This window comes from Pleurodeles waltl, chromosome 4_1 (genome assembly GCF_031143425.1).
Source record: "Pleurodeles waltl isolate 20211129_DDA chromosome 4_1, aPleWal1.hap1.20221129, whole genome shotgun sequence".
NCBI classification, from domain to species: domain Eukaryota; kingdom Metazoa; phylum Chordata; class Amphibia; order Caudata; family Salamandridae; genus Pleurodeles; species Pleurodeles waltl.
Window position 1 is genome coordinate 516,065,550 of NC_090442.1, and position 26,497 is coordinate 516,092,046.

The 26,497-nt window shown below is 45.4% G+C and overlaps 1 protein-coding gene across 4 annotated transcripts in view; it reads left to right on the forward strand.

Annotated features, from left to right (window-relative positions):
- The window catches only part of PUS7L (pseudouridine synthase 7 like), a 110,407-nt gene that overhangs the window by 81,972 nt on the left and 1,938 nt on the right, over positions 1 to 26,497 (forward strand). For 3 of the 4 annotated variants that reach the window (XM_069228829.1, XM_069228827.1, XM_069228828.1), the window contains exons 7-8: positions 2,366 to 2,646; positions 8,229 to 8,282. In XM_069228829.1, the coding sequence (XP_069084930.1) occupies positions 2,366 to 2,646; positions 8,229 to 8,282 (335 nt within the window). Of the gene's footprint in view, positions 1 to 2,365; positions 2,647 to 8,228; positions 8,283 to 9,198; positions 9,332 to 26,497 lie in introns of all 4 variants that reach the window. The other variant, XR_011202295.1, reaches the window with a different exon arrangement.

A 26,497-nucleotide genomic window follows, 5' to 3' on the forward strand; every position in this document is an offset into this window, starting at 1 on the left:
ATGACCATATACATGTATCGTTATTCACAAGCTTTCTTTGCTATACCTGAGCTAGCCACCTACAATTCATTGCCACCAAAATAATCAATGAGTACATCACCTACAGGAGGAAAATGACATCAAGATCATACTCGTTTGTAGACTTTTAATCATTAAAATCACAGTATTATTGATTTCAATAAATAAAAGATTTATTCATCGCATTCCTAGATAGATTATTAAGCGATCAACGTTCCCGAGCCTCATCCCAGTATGTTTAACAATCAGTTGCTTATTGTTTCATATTGTAACTTTTGTTCAAATAAAACCTAAATTAAAAAATGTTCTAAAAAATATATTCTGAAACAAAATCTGTGTTCTGAAACAATATTGAAACTAGGCATCCCAGAAGGTCCTATTAATACGATTGAGGAGCCAACATAATGAAATTGCCTCTGAATACTAATATTACCTAATGTTCACTGAGAAAAGAATTTGTATTGTCAGTTATCCTCCCCTTTCCAGACATAACCACAACTTAAAACCAAAGTCTGCTCGAGTGCATTCAGACAAAGATGCTTATTTCAACTATATAATAACAAAAATAAAACAGATATCTATTTAGAAACCAACAAAAACACGACAAGATGTTTTTTTTTCTGTTGTGTGTTAATTTATAGAAACGATTACTGGAAACAGCTGTTAATTTGTTTGTCTTCACTATTGTGGCCATGAAGTTCTTTGAAATGACTCCTGTACAGAAATGTTAGACTGTTTCTATTCAATGAGATTTACCCCATTGATGGGTACTTCTTAATTGCTTATCTTGAACAAGACTCCATAACCATATGTAGGTAGCTAAGAACAAAGAATATCACTTTTGCCCAAAGCTTCCCCTAGCTTGACCATCTTTGTACTGCAGGGCACAGTGACATCTCAATCTCTTCTATTAGGCCAAGGACCTCATATATTGAGCCAAATCTAATTTGAAGGAGCCATGGCCTCGATTGAAGTATATTCTGATGTGGTCTATACTTGCTTATGGCCCAAATCAAAACGTAGATTTACTCCGATCAGAAGCATAATCTGTTGAACATAATCTTCCCTAACATAATATATGTGCTATTCTTCCCAGAATGCTTTTTGGGTGTATGAAAATATAATGCATCTGGAGAGGTAGAAGTAATGTACTGTCTTCTACGTCAGGCTTCAAGAATCTGTTGACTCCTATTTTCTTGTTGAAATTCTAAAGGCAAACAGTGCCAACATAGAGATCAAAACACCTCTGCAGGACTGCTGTTGTTAATGCATAAAAGTGAGGCCTGCTTTTTGCCACACTTTTAACTAGCAGTGTGTTTTTAAACTGGTTTTTGCTGCTGTTCAGATGGCATTCAAGCCATACATCACTTTCTGTGGCTGAACTGATAGCTGGTGTTCCCATGGCTCCACTTATTCCACAAAAACCTCAAATATCAAACGCAGTTTGTTAAAACATGCATCATCATTTCAGCAGTCTCAAAAGAATATGTAAATGATAGGTGGTCATCTCCTCTGACAGCAAAGCATATCTAAAAAAATATTGGCACCTTGAAAATACTGACAAAAGTTGAAGAAAGCTGTGCTAACCTGTTGTGCAATTTGTAAGACCAATTTGAAACACCACTTCAGTAATGTATCGCCTTATAAAATATGCATATTGGTATTTGAACATTTCAGTAACTGAGATTCTATGTAAAACCAGGCACAGGTAATGTGTAAAATTACAAAATTCAGTCTCTGATACTACTTTGTAGCATTCATTTAAAATAAAAATACAAACTTCTGGTAATAGACATAGTGCATTGTGAATACTTACAGCTTAGGCAAACAAGTGAATTGAGACAGGGAAAGAAGAGATCTGCCCAAGATTACGCCATGTGGTCTAGTGGAGAAGGTCGGAAGCTTGTCCTCAATAGCAACTTTGGATCTAGACAGCAAGCTACATCTGGCATTCTGGTTGAGGCATCTAGAAACATATAGAACAATATGGGTTAGAGTAGCACATTCAGAGATCCACAGATCCATCCAGTTAGCTCCAGAGCCTGAAGAGCCTGTAGCTGTTAGATCATTATTTTCGTGCCCTTTTTTTACTAGCTCTTTTATGCAGTCTCAAAGCCACTTATTAACTGATATCAAAAGATTGCCTTAATTTGTTTTTCGGATTTTGTTTTAAAAACATGCCAAACCTGTGACAGATTGTGGAAATAGGAAAAATATATTTCGAACACCGAAATGGATGCACATTGAGAGCTATACAAATATCTTGTCTTGCACAAAAACTCTTTGGACATATTTTGTGAGGTGAATGTCTTAAGCTATAACATGTATTCTGTTATGAATTTTGCAGAAGATGCCAAAGGCACACTTGCCATAATGCCAGACTATAAAGTACGAGAACGAATGGTTCTTCGAGCGCTGAATCGCTATGGCGTCAACCATGAGGGCTGCACAAGGGGATGGTTTAGCATTCCACATTCCATGCGCATCTTTTACATTCATGCTTACAGCAGCAGAGTCTGGAATGAAGCTGTATCCTACAGGCTGAAGACCTATGGATCACGTGTTGTTCTGGGTGATCTGGTGCTGGATGACAAAATTTTTGACGAAAAGACATCCGTAAGTGAGAGGGTAAGTAAACACTCCTAACATTTGTGATAAGATTGCACATTTGAAAGAAATTATAAACAGTTTATGAGCTGAGGGTTTTCAGCAAACCAGCATAGTTTATGTCCACCTAGTTATGGCTTCATTTACTTGTATGCAAGACATCTGGACAACCACTTGTTCCTTGGGAAACGTACCTTAAAAGAGTTTCTGTATAAGCAAGTAAAATCAGCTATTTCCACTCTGGCATAATCTGTTTTGGTGTTGATTTCAGTAAATATTCATCACGTTAGATATGCACGTGTTCATTTGAACTAAGAGTCAGAACCATGTCATTAACTTAAAAAAGTCAAGTCTTCGTAATGTGGCTATGTTAACACTTGAAAAAGTAAATTGTGCAACAGTTGTCACGACTTGCTGGAGACAGTTATTTAGCAGGATTGGTGTCTGTGAGGTATTTTTGTGCTCCAGTGTGAGGGTGGAAAGTTCATCAGCTAGATTAAAGTATACTTCTATTACATGACCGATACTGGTGCAATTCATTGGTGATCTGGGGTAGTTTCATACTGTCCAGTTAATTGCATGCTGTAAGAACGTCTGCCACCCCACCCCCACTTTTTGCCCCATTGAGACTACTGATGCTTTCGTTTTTGATCCGAAAGTGCACTGAGGCCTCCTAATCAGACCTCAGTGCCAGTGCACTTTCCCATAAATTGTACTGTGATTTTGTAAACCCAATTGGCAAGGACTTTACCATCTCTGTAAGACCGTAGTATATGATACCTGGGGTACTCAGGGAAGGGATGGTAAAGGGGTCACCAGGGCTGCAGCACTTATTGTGCCACCCTACTAAGCCTGAGTAAAACGAAAGACTGCAGAGCTGCCATATCAGCCTGCTTGAGCAGCTTGTCTCCTCAAGTTTGACTCTGCCCACACCAAGTGCAAGCAGAGTCCCTTCACTGCCCATAATACAGGTCAGTCACCCGTAAGACAGGCTTCCTATAGCCCAGGAGGCAGGATGCACTGTGTTATGAGTGAGGACATATATGCGCAAGCATTTATGACCTTGTGATAGAATTTAAAACGTAATGCTACCGCAAGTGATTGGTGGTTCATAGGATATCATGGGCTGGCACCTGGGCAAACCCCAGATATCCAGCTACATGATGGGCTGACCGGTTTCCTCCGTGTTTGCTATCAAACACAGTGCTTTTTAACGATGAGCATGATTCTAGTGCCCAGGGTTATCTAGCATGTACCCTGGTGGTGTCCTTAGAGGATGCCCACCAAGTAGCCAGCTTTGTTTTGCCTTGGAGGCTCCCCCAAGCTATTTACCCCCAAGACAAGAGTCTGCCCTCCTGCTGGTTGTGCTAACACTTCCCCCAGGTCAGAGACAAAGGACCTCCCAGGATGAATAGTGTTCACAGTGATCAAGGTGGTGAGACTCAAAGGCTTTCATTGCCCTTGATATGTAATCTCTTGTGTCCCACTCAAGAACAAACCCCTTCCCACCCTCTCCAGCCTGATAAGTCGGAAAGTTTGTTTTTCAGGAGGCAAACACCTCCAAGAGGCTAACTGTGCCTTTAGGGTGGGCAAGGAGGTCTGTACAGCCAAGAAAAGGTTCTGCCATCTTGGCAGACCTTGAAATTAGAGGGTTCTGGGTAGAAAAGTGACATACACCCACAGGAAGTCATTACCTCAGGTGCGGACTGGCTGCAGGGATCAGTAGCCCATTGGCCACTGTCCCTTACACCGTAAACACCCCGAAACTAGGATGTAAGAGGCTCCCATGGCACCAGACCCCGAGTTCTGACTTTGAATCCAAGAAGAGGCACAGAGAAGACGCCGTCACCAACAGCAGGACTTTGGACTCCGCCGCAGCCCAAAGAGAGAACACTTAAGTGCCCTGGAACTGTGTGTTCGACATGTGCCCGTGGCAAAAACTCATTGCCCCCAGCAAGAGGAACTCCAGTGGACGCCAGAAACTCAAGCAGACTCCCCTTACTGTTGGAATCATTCACCTACAACCTGCAGAAGAATTGTTGTCCTGTGTCACAAGAAGCGGAACCCATCCGGCCCCTATGGAGTGAGCCCATAGAAAATCGGTGTCCTGCATCCCGGGAGTTGTAGTGATGCTCACACCAAGTTTCAAGCCACTACACCACTCTTGTCAATCTCCTACCAACAAAATACCCGTTGATTACTTTTGCTGCTGCCAAGGCTTGTTGGTCACCAGCCCGATAACCAACCAGTCTCTGGACGTCCCTAACTCCAGACCAACTACCAGCAATAGTGACTGATGTCAGTAATAACCCCACTCCTGAGGTCCTGAAGAAGGCAACTTCAACTTGGTGGAAAAGCATCTTTGTTGTGACCCTCCCGTGATTGACAACTGCAAGGCTACCTCTGCACCCAAAGCTGCAGGACGTGGTGGCAGAGTACCAACTGTGGAATCCAGGTCCTTGGGCCCCAAAGGTATTTACTCTGAGGGTAGAGTGTAACTCCACCTCCAAGTGTGTTTTTTCAGTGTTGCATCTTTGATTGACAGCACTCACGGTTCCCAGTCTTTTCTAAGAACAGCAAGGCTACCTCTGCACCCGGACGCCCTGGGCTAGGTGGAAAGGTACTGTCTATAGAAACTTGGTCTAGAGATCCCTCAGACCTTAACTACAGATGGGTTCCACAGAACTCACCCCACAAGTGATCGATTGCACACTGTGCATTCCCCACTGACTTCAATGGTATATGTTTGACAACTAAAAGTGTATCTACTTTTAAATGCTCTAAAAATCCACAACTCCGGTTGTATGTAAGATACAAAGTTCGTTTTGGTGTCTAAATTAAGATTAAAAAAAATCTGCTTTACTTTCTAAATTGGTGTTGGATTTCTTTTGAGTCATGTCGTTTACTTATCCATGTTGGTGTTGTGAAACGCTTTACACATGTCCTTTGAAGTAGCCTGACTGCTCTTTGCCACTCCATCAGGACTGATCTAAGGTTTCCTGATGTGAACCAGAGGTCCACTTCTGGGTAATATGCTAGTATTACATGGTAAGATGCCCCAGTCATACCATATAATACTGTCACCTTGCTACACACGCCCACATGGAAACAATTTATTTAATGATTTTAGATATTTCAAGACAGAGCAATATCCTGGATTACTGCAGGCACTGTTCTGTCTACTGCAGTTTAGTTTCATTAGTGACATTTTATAATGTCTCAAGGGATACTGATATGGGAGCAATGCAATGAGAACAGTCTGTGAGCCAACATTATTTTCTAATTTTTGTTCCCAAAAGCTGGGCTGGCTCTAGGGCGGTGCAACCGGTGCCACCGCACCAGTTGATGATTTTGGGTGGGGGCGCCGTGTTTGTAGGTAGCACCTGCTCAGGCGTCCCTTGCCTCCAGAAATTTTCAGGCATTAATAAAGATGTCAAGATGACTCTGGTGATTAATGTTCTGCTTGGAGAGAGATCAGGTTTTCTGTTGTGGAAGTTTTAAGGTCACGTAGGGGGTTAATATGCCTGCTGCAAAGGCGGTTTACCATGCAGCTCACAAAGTGCACAACATGCAAATAGGTCAGCAGGTTACTACTTTTGTCAGAGAGGTCATTTTGTTACTTGCAGTTTACAAGTTAAAATCCAAATACAGAACAGTGAGCTATTAACTGTCATCAAAGAAATGCATGCATACTTCAAGGTATAGATTATTGCGTTATGATTTTTTCCCCAGCCTTTCATTATCCTAATATTAGAAAAAGGGTTCATTTGGGTAGAAATCAATTCTTACTTGAGAGAAACCCCAAACATGGTGTTAAAGTTAAAATTATGAGTGTGTACTTCTCCAGACCAAGCACTACTAAACTATACAGCCTACTAATATGGATGACACAAGTCCTACGTCTTGTAGTCCTCTGTGTTATGTAACATTTCTTATACACTGATTTACACACCTATGATTGATTGCCCCTGTGTAATGTGTGTGCCATGTAAAGTGCTCTAACAACCTTCACTGGTATGAGTGGCGTTATAGAACTAATTAAATGCATCTGAGAGAGAGAGTGGTTATGGAAACTTGAGTGCCTCTGTTAAAGGGTGATAGTGAGAGAATCCGTGGCGGAGGTGGTCATTGGGGGGGCACCAATGAACATAGTTGCAGAGGTCGCCACCTGTACTAAGGCCAGTCCTGCCCAAACGTTTGGTGTTCTTGGAACTTCCATCCCTCCCAAGCAATTAATTGATAAATTGCTGTGTTCCTAATTCTGAAATTTTAACATAGTACTGATCCAGTTGTATTAAAAAATGTATGCCATTTACATAAAAACTGCAGAGGACAACTTGTGTTGACAGATGTTTCCTTGGCTTTTTGGACACTGGTTACGAGGCTGTGGATGTTTGATGTGTCACACATTACAGAGGCCTTGCGTCACCGCTGATCAACCTTGCTACTGCTGGGCTTCTTTTTCTTTAGATCAGAAGGAGTTACTGACCATTGTAATCCTTGTTACAATCTTCCAGAGACCACACAAGTTTGGATTCCTTGATCAACGTATATCTGACTCATGGTGCTTTCTTGGTTCCCCTTTGAGAAGCAATCATGCCTATCAAAAACATTTTCTTTTTCTCTCCTATTTCATTCAATAATAATTAAAACTTGCTCTAGACAAAAAAAACGTAAGCACGTGGTTTAACCTTCCTTATAAAATATCCTTTAAAAGGAAAAGTAGCCCAATCATAATTTCATAGGAACGATTTTCAAAGCTATTTGTACACCAAAGTTTGAATTAGATGTGAAAATAGGAGTATTTACAAAGGCAACTCCTATTTCTGATTATCTGATTAGAAAACACAATGATTTCGCTCTTGTACATGCAATTAAAGACCATGTAAATTCTGCTAGCATAGCAGAATGGACATGTGAGAAGATCTGAAAGTTCCCAGGTTAGACCACCTTCCCAAATTTGAAGACCCACATGCTCAAAGGTTTGTGAGAATTCACCAGATCTTTGAAGGTAGTTTTCGACTTGTCGAGTGCTTTATGGAATTGTGGAAGGAACACCCCTGCGCAGGTCTTAACACAATGTGTTCCTCACCTAGAAAAAACTGTTTTTGCCCTGAAAAAATAAAAAAGTCAAAACAAAGTTTATCGTTGTAATTAAGCCTGACATTTCTGTAAGTGGAATTGCACACACATGTATTTTTCAATATGTAAATAAAGTAAGTCCGTGCTTTCGAGAATCTATGTTAGTTGCACATTTCAGTTAATACTTTTGGCAGTCTGTGTCTAGACTGGTCTACCTGGGGGATTGTTCTAAATATCACTCGTGAAGCTTTCGTCTTCAATGTTATGATGCAACAAAAAGGGTTGTTAAAAAGAGGGAGTAATACATTCCTGCAATATTCAATTGAGGTACTTTTGGTTTGGGTTATAGGACATCAAACTGCATTATTTAAGTGAAATGGCCTACAACCAAAATCAATGATTTGTTATTATTTAGTAGGTACAAATGTTTTGATGTGATGGAATGCTTGGAAACTCCTCTTGCCCCATCTTCAAACTAACTTTTTTATTTTTTATTTCTCCCACCTTTCTCTATGTGATAGGTTCATATAGTCTCCGAAGAAGAAGAGTCATCTGGAAAATATTTGATACATCAGGTTAAGTGTTGATATTTTCCTATTTCTTTTGTCTTGTTATAGGTGTATGTCTGTCATTATTTTCAATATGTGCAGTTCTTCAATGTCGTGTACGTTGACTAGTGGCAAAAATAGATCGTATATTTCCATATTCTAAGTTATTTAAATTTTTGGAAACAAACAGGATCTTGTTTTCAAATCAATACAATTGTGTGAATTGTATAAAACTCACATTGGCTTGCGCTCATTTGTAATACACATGTAGAGAACGTAGCATTTCATCCATAAAACTTGCTTTCATTCTTTAAAATACTGGAACTTTCCACACATTTTATCAATACAATCCCTTCACTATATCTAATATTTATATTACACAGCACTTACTGTGTGTACTTCGTGTTAATACTAATGTGATAATACACATCTTTAAAGTACTTAGAAATAAAATTAAATTACTGTTTCAAATATATACCAAAAACTTTACTGTCGCACCTCACGTAGTTAGTAGCATGTTGTTCGTTTTTGTCATCACGTAGACATGGTTTAAAGACTGCCCAACCTACCTCAAGGGTTACTGTTTTCAGACTGCACTAACGTTGGGTACTATAGTAATTTATTTGGATTGTGCTTCATAAAGGAAGTTCTTTCCGTTTGCTTGTCGTTAGATGGAGCCAGCTGTGAGATTTGTGAATAGGTGCACTTTTGAAGTAGCATTTTCTTCTTAAATTCTTTCTTTTATTGAAATTATTAACTGCCATTGCACACTGATATGGATCAATCATATTAATGGAGATGACTACTTTGGTCTTTTTACTCTAAGGAGGTTTGAAATCAAAGCTTTAGTGTGTTCACATTTTGTGTTTAGAGGTTTTGTATAATTTGAGAGGGCCAATCATACATCCTAGCCACTATCTTGAAATTTATTTTTTGTTCACAGGTAGCATATGTTAAGTGTCAGGATTGTGCTCAGCCTGAGAGAGACATCTAGCTGCAAATTCCTTACCTTAGAATTATCCTCAGGCGTCAGGCTGAATCTGGAAAATGTTTGTGAGCAGTACCCCTGTGCTCTGGTAGGTGGCGTCATTGGGCTGTGCATGGCATTGTAAGTGTCTTTAAAGCTGGAAGTCATGTGCGTGTTGTAAAGTCAGTCCACTGATGTCAGTTCTTTTTTTTCAATGTCAATTACGTTTTGACTGACCTATTTCAAACCTTTTGTCGAAGATTTTTGAGACTTTGTCTCCAGGTGTGGCAGGCAGGTCCACCAGGAAGGCTGGTTTCAAATCCTTTCATGCCTATCATTAGCGTGTGTCAGACCGACACCTTGTCTGTTTTTAGTTCCTCAAGCATGACCACAATGCCAATACCTGCATCGATTGTCACGCTGTGCATCCCAAGGGCATGAGGAAGTAGTTCCTCAAGCTCCTTGCTGCTTGGCGTGCAATGGCGTGACGGTCTTGATCCCGGGATCGATTGCGGAGCCACTCCAAGCAATTGAAGTTGTCTAGGCGTTCGGGTAAGTCCCACAAACAGAAGAACAACAAGAAGTCAAAGACATCTTCAACTCCCCCGCCCCCCCCCCCCCCATCCGTCTAAGGCATCTGACGAGACAGGGAAACCTCTGCATTTGAGGCTTGGCTCTGCGGTTGAGTCTGCCCCAGAACCGTCTCTGCAACTCCCAGTGTTTCCCAGAGCCAGAGCAACCCCTGCTCAATTCTGTTTTATGAGGACATGTACCTCATATTTTCACGGATCGTCCCCATTGGAGTGCCCTTAGGCCTTCCTGGTCGGGAAGGTCAGCTACTGGTCCTCCGCTGGGAGGTTCATCCTCAGTACCATTCAGGCCTCTTGAATCCGTGGATGAAGCCAGAGCAGCACTGGTCTAGTCACCTCAACCTTCCCTGGCACCAGCTACATTGCTGGAATACCTTGCAGTGCTGGCACCCACTGGTGGAACAGTCCACATACTCATCCCTGACTTCGACATGGAGCAGGACGTGCGTCATCCAGTGCCGACTCTGGCGCCAACTGGAGGCATTCCACCCAGGCCAGAGCATCTGTCCTATTCCTTTGGGCTAGGACTTGAGGATGATTGGGAGAGACCACTGGACCCTGATGAATACCAGCTCCTAGAACTCACTGAGGGCCCCTGGTGTGAGGATCTGGCAGATACCAGCGGTCTGGACACCTCCCCAGATACTGCCTTGGTCTCCCTTCCTGCCATGGCTACAGAGGAGGGAGTCTCATTTTCTGTCGTCGTGAAGAGGGCAGCCACGGTCCTGGACATTCAGCTCTCCTCTGTGGCTGTCAAGATGAACATCTTGATGGAGGTCATTTAGCCGGGAGTCATCCAATCTGAACTGCTTCTCCCTTTTAACCCCTTCACTGCGGGCGTCGGCCACTGGCCGACGCCCGCACTACCTCCCTGGTGCGGGGCGACACCAGGGAGGGGGTTAATAAATCCTCGGGTGCGTTGCACCCGAGGATTTTTTTTTTATTATTACCCCGGGAGACACAGAACAGTTTCAGAAGGCCTTACGAGGCCTTCTGAAAGTGTTTCCTGGCCCCCGATCGGGGGCCAGGAAACCCCACTAGACGCCAGGGATTTCACTTGGGGGGGTCGGCCCCCTCAGAAAACGCCTCCCCCCCCCTCCCCCCCTCCCCCGGGGGCATATTTTAAAAAAAAACGTAGGTGCCCACTGGGGGCATTTAAAAAAAATGGACAGGGGGCAATATCTTTTTTAGATGTTGTAGGGTTTCCCTGGGGGCCATTTTGGCCCCCAAGGAAACCATACAACAACTAAAAAAAATAGATCTATATATAGATCTATATATAGATCTATATATATATATATATATATATATATATAGATATATATATAGATAGATATATCTATGTAGATATATCTATGTACATGGATATATCTATAGATATATCTATGTAGATAGATATATATATATATAGAGATAGATCTATATATATATATATCAGTCAATCAATCAAAGAGATTTATAAAGCGCGCTACTCACCCTTGAGGGTCTCAAGGCGCTGGGGGGGGGCATGGGGGGTGGGGGAAGGGGCTCGGATGATCACTGTTTGAAAAGCCAGGTTTTGAGGCCCTTCCTGAAAAGAAGTAGGTTTTGGGTCTTGCGAAGGTGGGTTGGGAGGGCGTTCCAGGTTTTGGGTGCAAGGTATGAGAAGGATCTGCCCCCGGTGGTGGTGTGTTTGATGCGGGGGACAGAGGCGAGAGAGAGGTCAGCTGAGCGGAGGTTTCGTGTGGGAGTGTGGAAGGTGACTCTCGTTGAGGTAGGCAGGGCCTGTGTTGTGGAGTGATTTGTGTGCGAGGATGAGGATCTTGAAGGTGATCCTTTTGTCAATGGTGAGCCAGTGGAGGGATTTGAGGTGTGGAGAGATGTGTTCGTGTCGGGGGAGGTCGAGGATGAGTCGTGCTGCTGAGTTCTGGATGCGCTGTAGTTTGCGCTTGAGTTTTAGAGTGGTGCCGGCGTAGAGGGCGTTTCCGTAATCAAGTCTGCTGCTGATGAGTGCTTGAGTGACAGTTTTTCTGGTCTCTGTGGGGATCCATTTGAATGTTTTTTTCAGTATACGGAGTGTGTTGAAGCATGAGGAGGTGAGAGCGTTGATTTGTTGGGTCATCGAGAGGTAGGAGTCTAGGATGATGCCGAGGTTGCGTGCGTGGTTGGCGGGGGTGGATGCAGGGCCTAGCGTGGTGGGCCACCATGAGGGGTCCCAGCTGTTTTTGTGTGGGCCAAAGAGGATTATTTTGGTTTTGCTTGAGTTGAGTTTCAGGTGGTTGACTGTCATATATATATATATATATCACTTTTGTCAATATGCGTGTGGTTTCCCTGGGGGCTGCGATCGGTGTGTATATATATATATATATATATATATATATATATATATATATATATATATATATATTTGCCGCCAGTTGTCTTGCAGCTTGCGTCTTCAAAGCAATGCACATACTTCAACTGACGCTTTTCAACTGTAGCTTTTAGGCAGCAATAGAAAAGTCAAGTAAGTATTGTGACTATGTTTCTGCTACAAAAGGGTCAGACTTGTCTAGTGGCAGTTTTAGTGCCATAAAGAAGCGCAGAAGGTTTATATGCCTACTGCAAAGAGCAAATCTGTATTTTATGTAAATAGCTGAGTACATTAGTAAAGTCAGCCATTACCTGTGCTATAATACCAATGAAATGTATGTGTGGGTGGAGGGCGGCTATGGAGAGATGAAGGGCACTTTTGCTGGGTGGTAATGAGGGAATCCGAGGAGGAGGGAGTGGGAGCACCAATAATGATTGTTGGACTGGGCGCAGGAGGTGCTAAAGACTGTGACGAATGGTATGTGACAAGGTGTTTTTTGAGTGTCTTGAAAGAACGTGCTGATTGAGGGAAGAAGCGCAGGTAAGGTGGCCTCTACTGTTGCACGTATCTCACACACACCATCGATTTTGTGACTGTCTACGTAGGCTAGTGTTTTAGAACAACAGTTTAGCCAATAGCAGAGATGGCATCTTGATGGATGACTGCTTCCGGCACTCGGGTTATAGAGGACAGCTCTGACATAGGATCAGAGACTGAGACATCAGATACTGAGACAGCATCTGAGGGATAGGACAGTGGCGCAGACTCTGGGAGTGATTTTTCAGTCGGAGGAGTCCCATTCGATAACTCCTCTTCCAGTACGTTATGAGGGAGGTGATGAGGACAGTCCTGCTGTCCCTTCGCAAGCTGTTTGTGCAACTGGGTAATAGTGGGTTAGCCCAACCCAGAGAGCAGGTGAATGCGGCGGCAAGCAGAGAGAGAGAGAGTGCTCTCTTGGGAGCTCCCCAATTTAGTTCAGCCCCAAATTCCACCACCCAAATCGTATTGTGGAGACATCAAAATTATCTATGGCAAAACAAACTGGTTTTGTAAGGTAGGCGCCTGTGTTTTTGGTCCTGGGTTCGGCGGCCAAATAGAGAAACACACTAAACCCAAACATTTCTGGAAACTAGACATTCGGGTGAGTCCACAGAGGTGTGACCTGTGTGGATTCCCCAAAGTTTTCTTACCCAGAATACCCTGCAAAGCTGAAATGTTGAATAAAAACTCTATTTTTCTCGCATTTCTGTCACACAAACTACAGGAATATGCTGGGATCCACAAAATTCCTACCACCCAGTGACTCCTCACCTGTCCTGATAAAAACACTACCCCACTTGAGTGCCTACACCTAGTGCCTGCGTCAGGAATGGATCACCCCAGGGTCAACAGCTGCCTCATGTAAGGACCAACATTGACCGTTGTGTGATCTATTCCTGTCGCGGGCACCAGGCCTACCCACACAAGTGAGGTATCATTTTTATCGGGAGACTTGGGGGAACGCTGGGTGGAAGGAAATTTGTGGCTCCTCTCAGATTCCAGAACTTTCTGTCACTGAAATGTGAGGAAAACGTGTTTTTTTAGCCACGTTTTGAGGTTTGCAAAGGATTCTGGGTAACAGAACCTGGTCAGAGCCCCACAAGTCACCCCATCTTGGATTTCCCTAGGTCTCTAGTTTTAAAAAATGCACAGGTTTGGTAGGTTTCCCCGTGCGCCGGCTGAGCTAGAGGCAAAAATCTACAGGTAGGCACTTTGCAAAAAACAGCTCTGTTTTCTGTCAAAAAATTGGATGTGTCCACGTTGTGTTTTGGGGCATTTCCTGTCGCGGGCGCTAGTCCTACCCACACAAGTGAGGTATCATTTTTATCGGGAGACTTGTGGGAACGCTGGGTGGAAGGTAATTTGTGGCTCCTCTCAGATTCCAGAACTTTCTGTCACTGAAATGTGAGGAAAAGCGTGTTTTTTTAGCCACGTTTTGCGGTTTGCAAAGGATTCTGGGTAACAGAACCTGGTCAGAGCCCCACAAGTCACCCCATCTTGGATTCCCCTAGGTCTCTAGTTTATAAAAATGCACAGGTTTGGTAGGTTTCCCTATGTGCCGGCTGAGCTAGAGGCCAAAATCTACAGGTAGGCACTTTGCAAAAAAACAGCTCTGTTTTCGGTCAAAAAATGGGATGTGTCCACGTTGTGTTTTGGGGCATTTCCTGTCGCGGGCGCTAGGCCTACCCACACAAGTGAGGCATCATTTTTATCGGGAGACTTGGGGGAGCGCTGGGTGGAAGGAAATTTGTGGCTCCTCTCAGATTCCAGAACTTTCTGTCACCGAAATGAGAGGAAAATTAGTTTTTTTTTTGCCACATTTTGAGGTTTGCAAAGGATTTTGGGTAACAGAACCTGGTCAGAGCCCCACAAGTCACCCCATTTTGGATTCCCCTAGGTCTCTAGTTTTCAAAAATGCACAGGGTTGGTAGGTTTCCCTAGAGGCCAAAATCCACAGCTAGGCACTTTGCAAAAAACAGCTCTGTTTTCTGTCAAAACAATGGGATGTGTCCACGTTGTGTTTTGGGGCATTTCCTGTCGCGGGCGCTAGGCCTACCCACACAAGTGAGGTATCATTTTTATCGGGAGACTTAGTGGAACATAGAATAGCAAAACAAGTGTTATTGCCCCTTATCTTTCTCTACATTTTTTCCTTCCAAATATAAGAGAGTGTGTAAAAAAGACGTCTATTTGAGAAATGCCCTGCAATTCACATGCTAGTATGGGCACCCCGGAATTCAGAGATGTGCAAATAACCACTGCTCCTCAAAACCTTATCTTGAGCCCATTTTGGAAATGCAAAGGTTTTCTTGATACCTATTTTTCACTCTTCATATTTCAGCAAATGAATTGCTGTATACCCAGTATAGAATGAAAACCAACTGCAGGGTGCAGCTCATTTATTGGCTCTGGGTACCTAGGGTTCTTGATGAACCTACAAGCCCTTTATATCCCCGCAACCAGAAGAGTCCAGCAGACAAAACGGTATATTGCTTTCAGAAATCTGACATTGCAGGAAAAAGTTACAGAGTAAAACATAAAGAAAAATGGCTGTTGTTTTCAGCTCAATTTCAATTTTGTTTTTATTTCAGCTGTTATTTTCTGTAGGAAAACCTTGTAGGATCTACACAAATGACCCCTTGCTGAATTCTGAATTTTGTCTAGTCTTCAGAAATGTTTAGCTTTCCGGGATCCAGCATTGGTTTCACACCCATTCCTGTCACTAACTGGAAGGAGGCTGAAAGCACCAAAAATAGTAAAAATGGGGTATGTCCCCGTAAAATGCCAAATTTGTGTTGAAAAATGTGGTTTTATGATTCAAGTCTGCCCGTTCCTGAAAGGTGGGAAGATAGTGATTTCCGCACCAGAAACCCTTTGTTGATGGCATTTTCCGTTAAAAAACCACAAGCCTTCTTCGACAGCCCTTTTTTCCAATTTTTTGGGAAAAAATGAAATTTTCACTGTACGTTGGCTATTTTCTTGGTCTCCTCCAGGGGAAACCACAAACTTTGGGTACCATTAGAATCCCTAGGATGTTGGAAAAAAAGGACGCAAATTTGGCGTGGATAGCTTATGTGGACAAAAAGTTATGAAGGCCTAAGCGCAAACTACCTCAAATAGCCAAAAAAGGGCTCAGCACTGGGGGGAGGGGGGGGGGGGGAGGCCCAGCAGCTAAGAGGTTAACAAAGCCCTCTTGGACATCCTACTCCGGGCCTGTTCCAGGCCCTGCACCGGGGCTCCTGTGAATCGGTTACTTTTCTGCTGCCATCGTGCCATCCCAGGGGGACACCAGTTTCCTCATCCAGCACCCTACCAGAGAGCTTGGTGGTCCAAGCCTCCATTTCCAGAGTAAAACTTGGTGCATTCCCTACCACTCCCCCAGACAGGAATTCCAAAAGGCTGGATACCTTTGAACGAATGTGTTATACCGTAATCACCGATCTCCTTTGGAGGATTGTATTTATCTAAAACACTTGGAGCATAGGAAACTCTGCTCACTCCTAATCTCCGTAATTTTACTTGGTGGTGATCCCGGCACACACCGTAAGATTTCGCGGTGAGCCCTCTGGAGGCCCGTGCAATCCGAATCACCAAAGGAGCAGCTGCCCTTGAATTTCTGGCACAGCTGCTGCAGGTCCGGGCTATCAGGAGTTGAATCAGCTTAAGGGATTCCCTCCCAGCTTCAGGAAGGGGCAGCTGTCAGGGAGATCCTCAGTGTTTGGGGCCGCATGCCTAACAGAGAATAAGGCAGGCAGGGCTGGGGCCAAACACATCTCCTAGTGCCCAGTTGGTCTGAGCGCTCTGAGCACAAGGCAGTTAGGCACAAGGCTGCCAGAAAAAGAGCGGCAGACATCGGTGAGGTTGGATGCCCGGAGTTGCAGAGCAACAGGTTTCTGGAATGGGGCTTCTCTCAGTGCTGCAGTGTTTCCTGCCATAGAGCAGCGCCGGTGGAAGAAACACACAGCCCTTAACCCTTAACCACAGGCAAAGTTGGGCCAAAGGCAGCACTCACCACATGCATCTACAGACAAACCAGATGAGGTGCTCACCATGCTGCTGTGCAGAATAGTGCACCTCATGTGGCACATGCTGGCTGACCAGAATTGAAGCACTCAACACACGCTCACACGCTCGATCCCTGAAGCACAAAGCCATCCTCAGTACTCCCCATGTGCTAATCTGAGGGACACATGGCAGGCTACCAAGCCCTGGCAGAACATTTGAAATCCAAACAGGGAGAAGGCAGTAGGCCAGCTCATCAGCCTAAATTGCAAAGTGGCAGTTCCTCTTTCAGCCCAGCAAGCAGCAAGTAATAGGCACGCACAACAAAGCAGTTAATAGGGATGGTCAGCACAGTAGTCTTCTTGCAAGGTGTGGGCTGTAGCTTGCAGCAGGACAACAACAGAAGAGCAGTCCAGATGAGTCCTTTGTGCAGCTCAGCCGTCCTTCTGACAGAGGTTTAGTCCTAGTTCCAAAAGGGCTTTGAAAACATGGGTTCAGAGTCCCTGTACCTTGTACTCAAAAATGTTTGATGTAAGGGGGAACTTCAAAAGAAACCTTAGAAGTGCAATACAAACCCTTCCCAACCCAGCCCCGGCTTCAGACATCAGAAGGGAGTAAATCACCCCTTTGTGTGAGGCAGGGACACAGCCTATACAAATGTAAGTGTGCACCACCTCCCTCTCTCCCAGCCCCGGAAGACTATCAGTATGCAGATGGATTCAGATGCCTCTCCTGTCACAACTAGCCCCTCCTGTGTTGTGGCTGTCTGCTAAGTATGCACTAAGTGTAGCTGTCACCCTGCTCTAGACGTGGATTGGAGTCAGGCTGCAAAAGACTAGCGTTATAAGCACAAAGAACACTTACTAAAAGTGGCATTTCTAAAATAGTGATATAATAGCCAACTACACCACTAAGCAGGATTTCTCACTACCATTCTAAACATACCAAACATGCCCACCCTACTCCTCTTAGATCAGAAATTACCACTTAAAAATATATAAGGGATTTCCCCATGCTAAACTATGGGAGAAGCGGCCCTCACAGTAGTGAAAAATTAAATAGGCTGTTTGTCACTACTAGGTCATGTAAAACGTAAGCGTACGTGTCCTACCTTGTACATACACAGCACCTTTCCCATCGGGCTACGTAGGGCCTACCTTCGGGGTGCCTTAGGTGTAGTAAAAGGGGGGGTTTAGGCCTTGGCAAGTAGTTTGAAATGCCAAGTCAATGTGACATTAAGCTGTGCACACAGGCCCCGCAGTGGCAGGCCTGATACCAGTTTGGAAGGCTACTTCTGTGGGTGGCACAATCAGTGCTGCAGGCCCATTAGTAGCATTTAATTTACAGGCCCTGGGTAAATGGTATACTATTTTACAAGGGACTTACAGATAAATTACATATATGCCAAACTGGGTGTGAGCCAATCATACCAAGTTTTAGGGGAGAGAGCACATGCACTTTAGCACTGATTAGCAGTATCCTAAAGCCAACGGAAAGAGGGTCTGAAAAATAGGAGAAAGGCAAAAAGTTTGGGGATAACCCTGCAGAAAGGGCCATTTCCTACACTCACACTCGCTCAAGTCTCGTGTGCCCTGGATCTGGAAGACTGGATGGTAGCGTTGCACTTGCAGGATGCATTCTTCCACATTCCCGAGATTATCTGCGGTTCACAGTAGGCCACAAGCATTTTCAGTTCACCGTGCTCCCCTTTGGCCTTACAGCACCAAGGTGATGTTGTTAGTTGAAACTCCTCTGTGGAGACCAGGTTTGCTAGTCTTCCCTATCTCATTGACTGGCTGTTAAAGGCAGGCTCATCCCAGGTGGTCATCTCCCACCTCTAAGGTGGACCTCCTGCACTCACTGGGGTTCACTTTCAGAGTACAGAGGTCACACCTGATCCCTTCTCAGATGCTCCCTTTCATTGGGGCTGTTCTGGACACAGTTCAGTTTTGAGCTTATCGTCCTGAGCAGCAAGTCCAGGATATTCAGGCTATGATATGTGGATGTTTCACCCTCTACCCTAGATTTCAGTGTGAGACTGACTTTGAGGCTGCTGGGCATCTTGGCATCCTGCATCCTGCTTGTAAAGCATGCCTGCTGGCATAAGCGGGCTTGCAGTGAGACTTGAAGTTCCAGTGGAGTAGTAGCCAGGGAAACTCTCCAGCATGGTCCAAATCTCAGAAGGCACTGCAAAAGATCTGTAGTGGTGGTTGATGAACCACAATAGGGTCAGCGCAGATCCCTTTACCTTCTCCATCTGGGAGAGGTTGGAGATGGGAGAGCTCTGATCTCCGGTGGAATCCAGACTCCTCATCAACCTGTTTGAGTTCTGAGCGATCTGGTTGACATTGAAAGCCTTTCTACTCTCCATAAAAGGAAGGCTAATGTAGGTTTTCACTTACCCACTGCCATGTGGTACTGCAACAAATAGGGTGGGGTGGGGTCTTGGACCCTCGGTCAAGAGTCTCTACATCTCTGGGCATGGCTGGAATGTCAGGGCATTTCCATGATGGTTAAACACCTGAGGGGCTCTCTGAACACCCAAGCGGATGAACTCAGCCTAAGATTCCTGAAGGATCACAAGTTTCATCTCCAACCGAAGTTGGTGCAAGTTATCTTTCAGCAGTGAGGAGAGCATTGGTTAGATCTGTTTGCCACTGCCAAAAACGTGCAACGTCATCAGTTCTGCATGGTGGAGTTTCCAAGGTAGCTTTCGCTCAGATGCTTTTTGTCTTGAGTGAAACTCCGGCCTCCTATGCACCTTTAGGCCAATACCATTCCTGCCCATAATCTTCAAGAAGATCAAGAATGACAGAGCCCTAGTTATCATTGTTACTCCAAACTGGACTCATAGAGTGGTATCCCGAGCTGTTGAGCATGTCCTTCATTCAGGCTGCCCCTCCGGGAGGATCTCTGGCTGCAGCAGCAGGAGAGGGTTTTCCAACTGATCACACTATGGGCCTGATTAAGAGTTCGGTGGATGGTTTTACCCGTCTGGCGAGCTTCTAATGGGAAGGTTGCTGTCATTGTGGTTACCTCCCCGCCAAGCCCATTAAGAGTTTCCCGCTAGGTCAGTGGGTGGGAAACCTTAGTTAGCATTGTCTCCGGCTCGTAATTGAGCCGGCAGCAATGCTATAGGATGCAGGATGCACCAGCATCCTCGCAATGTTCACGGTCTACAAAGAACATTGCGAAGGTGCTGGTTGGGGGGAGGGGGGACCCTGCAATGCCCATGCCAACAGCATGGGCAATGCAAGGGCCCCCCTGGGGCCACCTGCACCTGTTCTCCGCCAGGCTTTTAATGGTGGTGTTACCGGCATGTAATCGCTGGCAGAGAACAAAGTTGTCATCTCTAGGATTAGGACCTCCACGAATGCCTGACCGGTAGGCCGACTAATCCTGGCAGTGCTGGCGGTCAGTCTTTATGCGTAGAGATTGAGCGGCGACAGTTGACAGCTTATTGACCTTCTGGCCAAAGTTTGTAATGCTCTTTTGGCAGCCAGGCATCCCTCCACCAAGATGGTACATGTCTGCCGTTGGAGCAAGTTTGTGGCATGGTGTACAGACATTAAGGGCGACCCTTTATCTGCACTCCTTTCCTAAGTTCTTTTGTTTATCCTACCCTGATCCAGCAAGGCTCTGCAGTGGGAACGTTGTTATTAATCGGCTATCTCAGCCTTTCTGCGGCTGTCAGCTCAGCCCTACCTTTTCGAGTCCTCTATTGTAAACAGGTTCTTTAAAGGACTTTAGTACATGCTTCCTCCAGTTCCCCTCGGAACGCCTTAGTGGGACCTCAGTTTTACTAATGTGCTCTCCCGTTGAGTGGCACCATAACGTCCCTCTTAGGTTCCTCACCATCAAGACGGCCTGTCTAATGGTAGTTCCATCTGCTGGGAGTGAACTGCAGGCACTGTCATCTCAGCCTCCTTACATCTCTTATTACCCAGACAGATTGGTCCTTTGGACTCTAGCATTCTTCTTGCCAAAGGTAGTTATCCCGATCCACGTAGACCAGTCCATCACCTTGCCATTCTTTTATGCACCGCAGGAGACACTTCACTGGCTGCACCCAAAAAGAGCATTGTTGTTCTACCTTGACCACACACAACCATTCTGAGTAGACAAGCAACTCTTTGTGGGGTATGTGGAAGCCAAGAAAGGGAAGGCCATTCAGAAATTAACCATCCCCCAATGGATTGTGCCCTGAATAAAGATATGCTATGCATTGGCCAAGAAGCAGACCCCAGAGGGCTTGTGTGCTCATTCCACCAGAGGCAAGGCTGAGACTACTGTGTTAGCACACAGAGTTTTGGTCCTGGGCATCTGTTAGGCTGCAACACGGACTTCGCTGCACATGTTCATCAGGCTCTGCTGTCCGGACAGTCAGGTCTGTCAGGATAGGCACTCTGCTTGTTCGGTCCTGCAGGACTTTATAGTATAAATAAAGTTCACAGACTCTCCTTTGGGGAGGTATTGCATGGTCATCTGTTTTAAGGTAAGGAATCTGTGGCTAGAAATCTCTATCTGATGAACAAGCCACTTACCTTTGTTAACACCTTATCTGATAGTGCTCCATCTAGCTTCCAGATTCCTTACCGACCCACCCATCCTCCCCAATCTGCAAACAGATTTTAAGGTACAGTGCGGCTTCCTTTTGAGGGCCCTAGTATCACACACCAATGGACAGTGCTTTCATTGCTCCGTGCTACTGGCATGGAAAGTCACAAAAAGAACCTGACATCAGCGTGCTGGGGTGGTGCCTATATATGCATCACGCACGTCCCTTCCAGCGTGGATGATGCTGACGAAGCCATGTGGAGCTGAACGACGTCACCTACAAGCGAACAGGGATATTGCTCCCAAAACATTTCTGGGTCTAGTCTGACGCCTGGGGATAATTCTAGAGTAAGGAATCTGTGACTAGATAGTCTCTACCAAATAAGGCATTACCAAAGGTAAGTAACTTATTCTTTTTGCTGTGGTAGTTAACAATCTGGCGATACCTCGTTATCATTTACATCAATTGTTGAACCTGGCTCAGATGTTTGTCATCCTTAAAAGATTCTTACCTCGAGAGGAGTGACTGGCATTCCTATATGTCAACGCTTTTAACTAATAAATTAATAGGCTTTAGTTTCATGATTGGAGCCAATTGAGTCTCAAAAGACGGTGCCCCTTTGCCAATAAAGAATACTTTATCAGGACAAAATTCAAAACCAAACCATAAAAGCATATTTAAATTTAAGAATCATTATGGAAGATAAAAAGTAGCAAATTGATCAAATTCAAATCAGCATCAATAATGCATCAAATAATACCAGTTCCGAGAAGCAACAATATAAGGTCACTTTCCAAAGCAAGTAAGTAGCCAGAACAACTGTATAGTTTAACAAAAAGACTAGCATAAATCTGCTCCGTTCAAGAGTAAAAAACTCCTATGTAACTCATTAGGCAGACTAGTGCAGTCTGCCCAGTTCATCACAAAAAGGGGAACTTTAGACAGGTTTCTGGGAGTGGGAGGCACTCTATTGACATGGTGACCTCTTACATCAAAGGTCGGTACTAATAATATAAATGAGCTAGCAGTAGAACAAGAAAATATAATACATTGTTAAAAATTGGGTTTCTGGTTGGCAGAGGTATGCACCCTGTCCAAGCAGGAACGCCAATCCTAGTCAGGGTAAGTCACTTACACACCATAAATTAAACTGTGCTCACCCTCTGGTAGGTTGGCACAAAGCAGGCAGGCTTAACTTACGAGGCAATGTGTAAAATATATGTGCAGCACTTAGAACAGTAAAACAGTGCAAAAAACAAATGAAAATAATCCACACCTGGTTACAAACATAGAGCTTAATTTATTGAACAAAACAAGACCAAAATGACAATAATCCAGTCAATAGAAGTTGAGATATACATTTTTAAAGATTTTTGGATCTGAAAGCGCCAACCGGGGCTATCTGTTCATGCTAGACCGCGGTAAATCCAAAAGTTCAGACCGATCATGATGGAGTGCGGACCGGCTACAGGGACCAACCTTTTCCAGCTGAAACAGTTCCTTGTGTGGAGGGTTGCATCAATGTCAAAGATCCAATGCGAGGAGCAGAGGGGCTGAAGCAAAGGCAATGCATTGGTTCCGATCCACACAGTCAGGGATGCATCATCATCAAGCCATGCAGTAGTTGATCCCCGTGCAGTGGTACAGCATCAAACCCTTTGCGGTGAAGATGAAGCATCGTCGTTGAACCACGCAGCCAGCGATGTGAAGGTGATGCGTTGTGCCTGATTGCAATGCATCAATCCCGAGATGTGCAATCGGTAACACGATGTGCTGTTCCTCAGCAGCAGCAGCGATACCTCAAGGTGAGATGTGGTAGTTTCATTCGGCGCAGTGGTGTCTCATGGATTGTGCTGGAACAGCACAGGGAAAACCACTTCCAAGGGCCCAGGAATGGATTGACACAACTAGGCAGGAGAGGACTCACGGTTGGCAGAGACCATCAGCTGTAGCGGAGTGAATGAAGTCTTTGATGTCCCTGAGACTTCAGAACAGGAGGGAGGGTAGCAAGACGTTCAAATCACTTTAGTTCTGGGGATGTAGAGATGCAGGTCCAGTCCTTCTCACTCCCAGGCAAGGAGGGCAGCAGGGCAGGCCCAGGAAAGCAGGCGTCCAGCAGAGTTCCAGCACAGTGTCAGTCCAGCACAGCAGTCCTCCTTCCTGGCGGATTGTCACAGGTCCAAAAGTGTACTGATTTGTTAGGGCCAGAAGTCCAGTTTTTATACCCAGTAGTGCCTTTGAAGTGGGAGAGGCTTCAAAGAGAGGTCTTTGAAGTGCATAACATCCCTACCCTTCATGCCCTGGCACCAGACACAGTACAGATAATTATTGAGCCCTTTCTGAGGGCTCAGGACCCAACCCATTCAGGTGTAAGTCTCGGCTCCTCCCTCCCACTCAGTCACACCCTTTGTGTGTGGCTGTCTGGAGGGAATGCACAAGAACCCAGTTGTCACCCGCACAGATGTGTATTCAGAGGTAGGCAGAAGGCACTAGGGTCCAGATGTACCAAAAAAGCACTTTGTAATTTCCTAATAGGGAATCTTAGAGATTTGCTATTAGGAAATTGCAAACTGCGATGCATAACAGTGTATTTGACACTGTCGGTGATTCACAGTGGTCACATGGATGGGGTCGTAATTTGTGACCCATTGTGAATGGCTGCAATCACAGGGGTGGTGGCCTGCTGAGGACAGCAGACCATGTCTGTGATTGCTTTTAAATAAAGCAATCTTTTTTTTGTAATGCAGCATGTTTTCCTTAAAGGAAAATGGGGATGCATTGCAAAAAGAAAACTGCATTTTTTTAAACTTTTGTTAAGAGAGCCTGCTCTTAAAAAAATTTTTGCACCCCTACTTCCAAAGGGGAAGGGACGACTTAAGAAAGTTACTGGTTTGCTGCATGCGTCCCAAGGTGAGAAATCATAGAATCCTTAGCAGCACAGCTGAACAGCAGGTATTCAATCATTGATTTGCTTGTTGAATGGCTAGGGGCCTGGATCTCAAAGGGGTAGACTGATACTAACTGGATTGGGGAATTTTCAGAAGCTTTCATCCAACTCCATATAAGCCCCCATAAGTCTGGGGAGAGTGTGTGGTTCTTAGTCATCAAATGACTCTGGCTTTGCTTTGAAAAGTTGTTTACTTGAACAGGAACCAAGTACGTCAGAGGAGCCATCTCTGTCTTCATAGATAGGAGACTTAGGCGGTCACCCGCCAAGCGTGAACTGCCAATCGGCCGCCATGCGGTCAAAAGACCGCTGCCGGCATTCCAACATTCCCGCTGGGCCGGCGGGCGCTAACCATGTTAGCGCCCGCCGGCCCAGCGGGAATGGGGGCCGCAACACAGGAGCCGGCTCCGAATGGAGCTGGCGGTGTTGCGGCGGTGCGACCGGTGCAGTTGCACCCGTCGCGGTTTTCACTGTCTGCTAAGCAGACAGTGAAAAGCTTCATGGGGCCCTGTTAGGGGGCCCCTGCACTGCCCATGCCAGTGGCATGGGCAGTGCAGGGGCCCTCAGGGGCCCCAGGACACCCCTTACCGCCAGCCTCTTCCTGGCGGTGAAAACCGCCAGAAACAGGCTGGCGGTAAGGGGGTCAGAATCCCCAGGGCAGCGCTGCCCTGGCGGATTCGCCCAGCCGGCGCAAAAACGGCGGGAAACCACCAGACCCGGTTTTCTGACCGCGGCTTTACCGCCGCGGTCAGAATGGGCTTGGAAGCACCGCCAGCCTGTTGGCGGTGCTTCCGTAATTCTGCGCCGACCCTCTTAGTGTTCATAGATGGAGAGAGAGTGCAAAATCCCTCACTACCAGTGCTCACCTTGAGTACATCATTCCTAGAGAGCTGATCTTCCAACATTCATGCTTCTTTTTTGAGACCCCGTTGGTCCTGGTTACTCCCAAGAAATCCTTCTCCTCTAGAACATAGTAGAAGACTAAGGGCCTAATTTAGATGTTGACAGTAATCGTCCCGCCATCGTTTTTTCAAATGAAAACCCGTCAGCTGCCATGACTGCCTGCCTGCCAGATTTAGATGTTGGTGGTCCCATAGATGATAGCCTGCCCAAGTCCAGCTGACTCCGCAGAGGAATCCCATCTTCCCCGACAGCTCCATAGGAAAGAGTGGCTGGTGGCGGGACTCCAGCCACATTTACCACTGAGCAGATTTGGGCGTGCTTTACCGCCTAGCAAAAAGTAGCAGTTCGACCTCTACTTCTAGCTTAGTGGATTGGGGAAACAAGGGGGTGAAAACTCACTTTTTTGTCCAATTCAACTTCTGTTTCCGGTTGGCCATGACTGTACAGGACCCTCCGTCACTGCTGCCATGGGACCATGGAGAAAACAGAACCCCCTGTCACTGGACACAAAGGTAGGCAACCCACGTTGGCTGTATATTTTGGGAGGGGCACTGCAAATGGGCTTGGGGCCACTGCAGACATAAATTTCACAGTAATTATTTAAAAATTACTCTGACTTGCAAAAGTGGAGGACATGGGTGGGTCAGACCCAGGTCCCCCACGTCCAGACTGGGGACACACTGAAACTACACATATCGCACTCATACACAACTATCATTTTTGTGCCAGTATTCATTGCCAAATGAATGCTGGCACCACAGTGACGGTACAGTCGCACTTGTCAACCTTGCTGATGTGTGCATTGCTAGGGGACCTTTACTTGTCATGTTGTGCTTCGAGTTATGTGAATGACTCAGTATGTATATGTGTGAGTGCGATGTGATTGTCTGGGAGAGCTGGAGGAAGGTGTAGTGGGTGTGTCAATATGTGTGCCACTTGCCTATGGCATGGATGTTTTTGTGTATGTTGTGTTGTGTTGCTGTGTGCCACATTCAGGTGCATGTTGTTGTGTGGCAGTCTCTGCCGTGAACTGTGCACTTGGGAATGTATGTGCATGTGTTTATGTAGATGAGTGTGTAGCTGTGTTGTTTGTGTCATGTGTGATTCCGGGGGCATATATGTGAAGGGCAGAGTGTGTGTGTGTGTGTGTGTGTGCGTGTATGTGACTTACCTCTATTCCATAGCCACTTCCATTTTCCAAAGTCTGTTGAGTCCAGCTATGTCTTCTCCCCGTCAGCAAAGTGCAGGCAGGACACCGCCTGTCCAACTGTAACATCTAAATACAGGTGGCGGGAACCCTTCTGGCTGACTGCCAGGAAGAGCACTCTATTGTGGTGGTTTGCGGTTCAGCCGCAATACATCTAAATACTGCAGGTGGATGACTGCCTACGTTGCGGTCT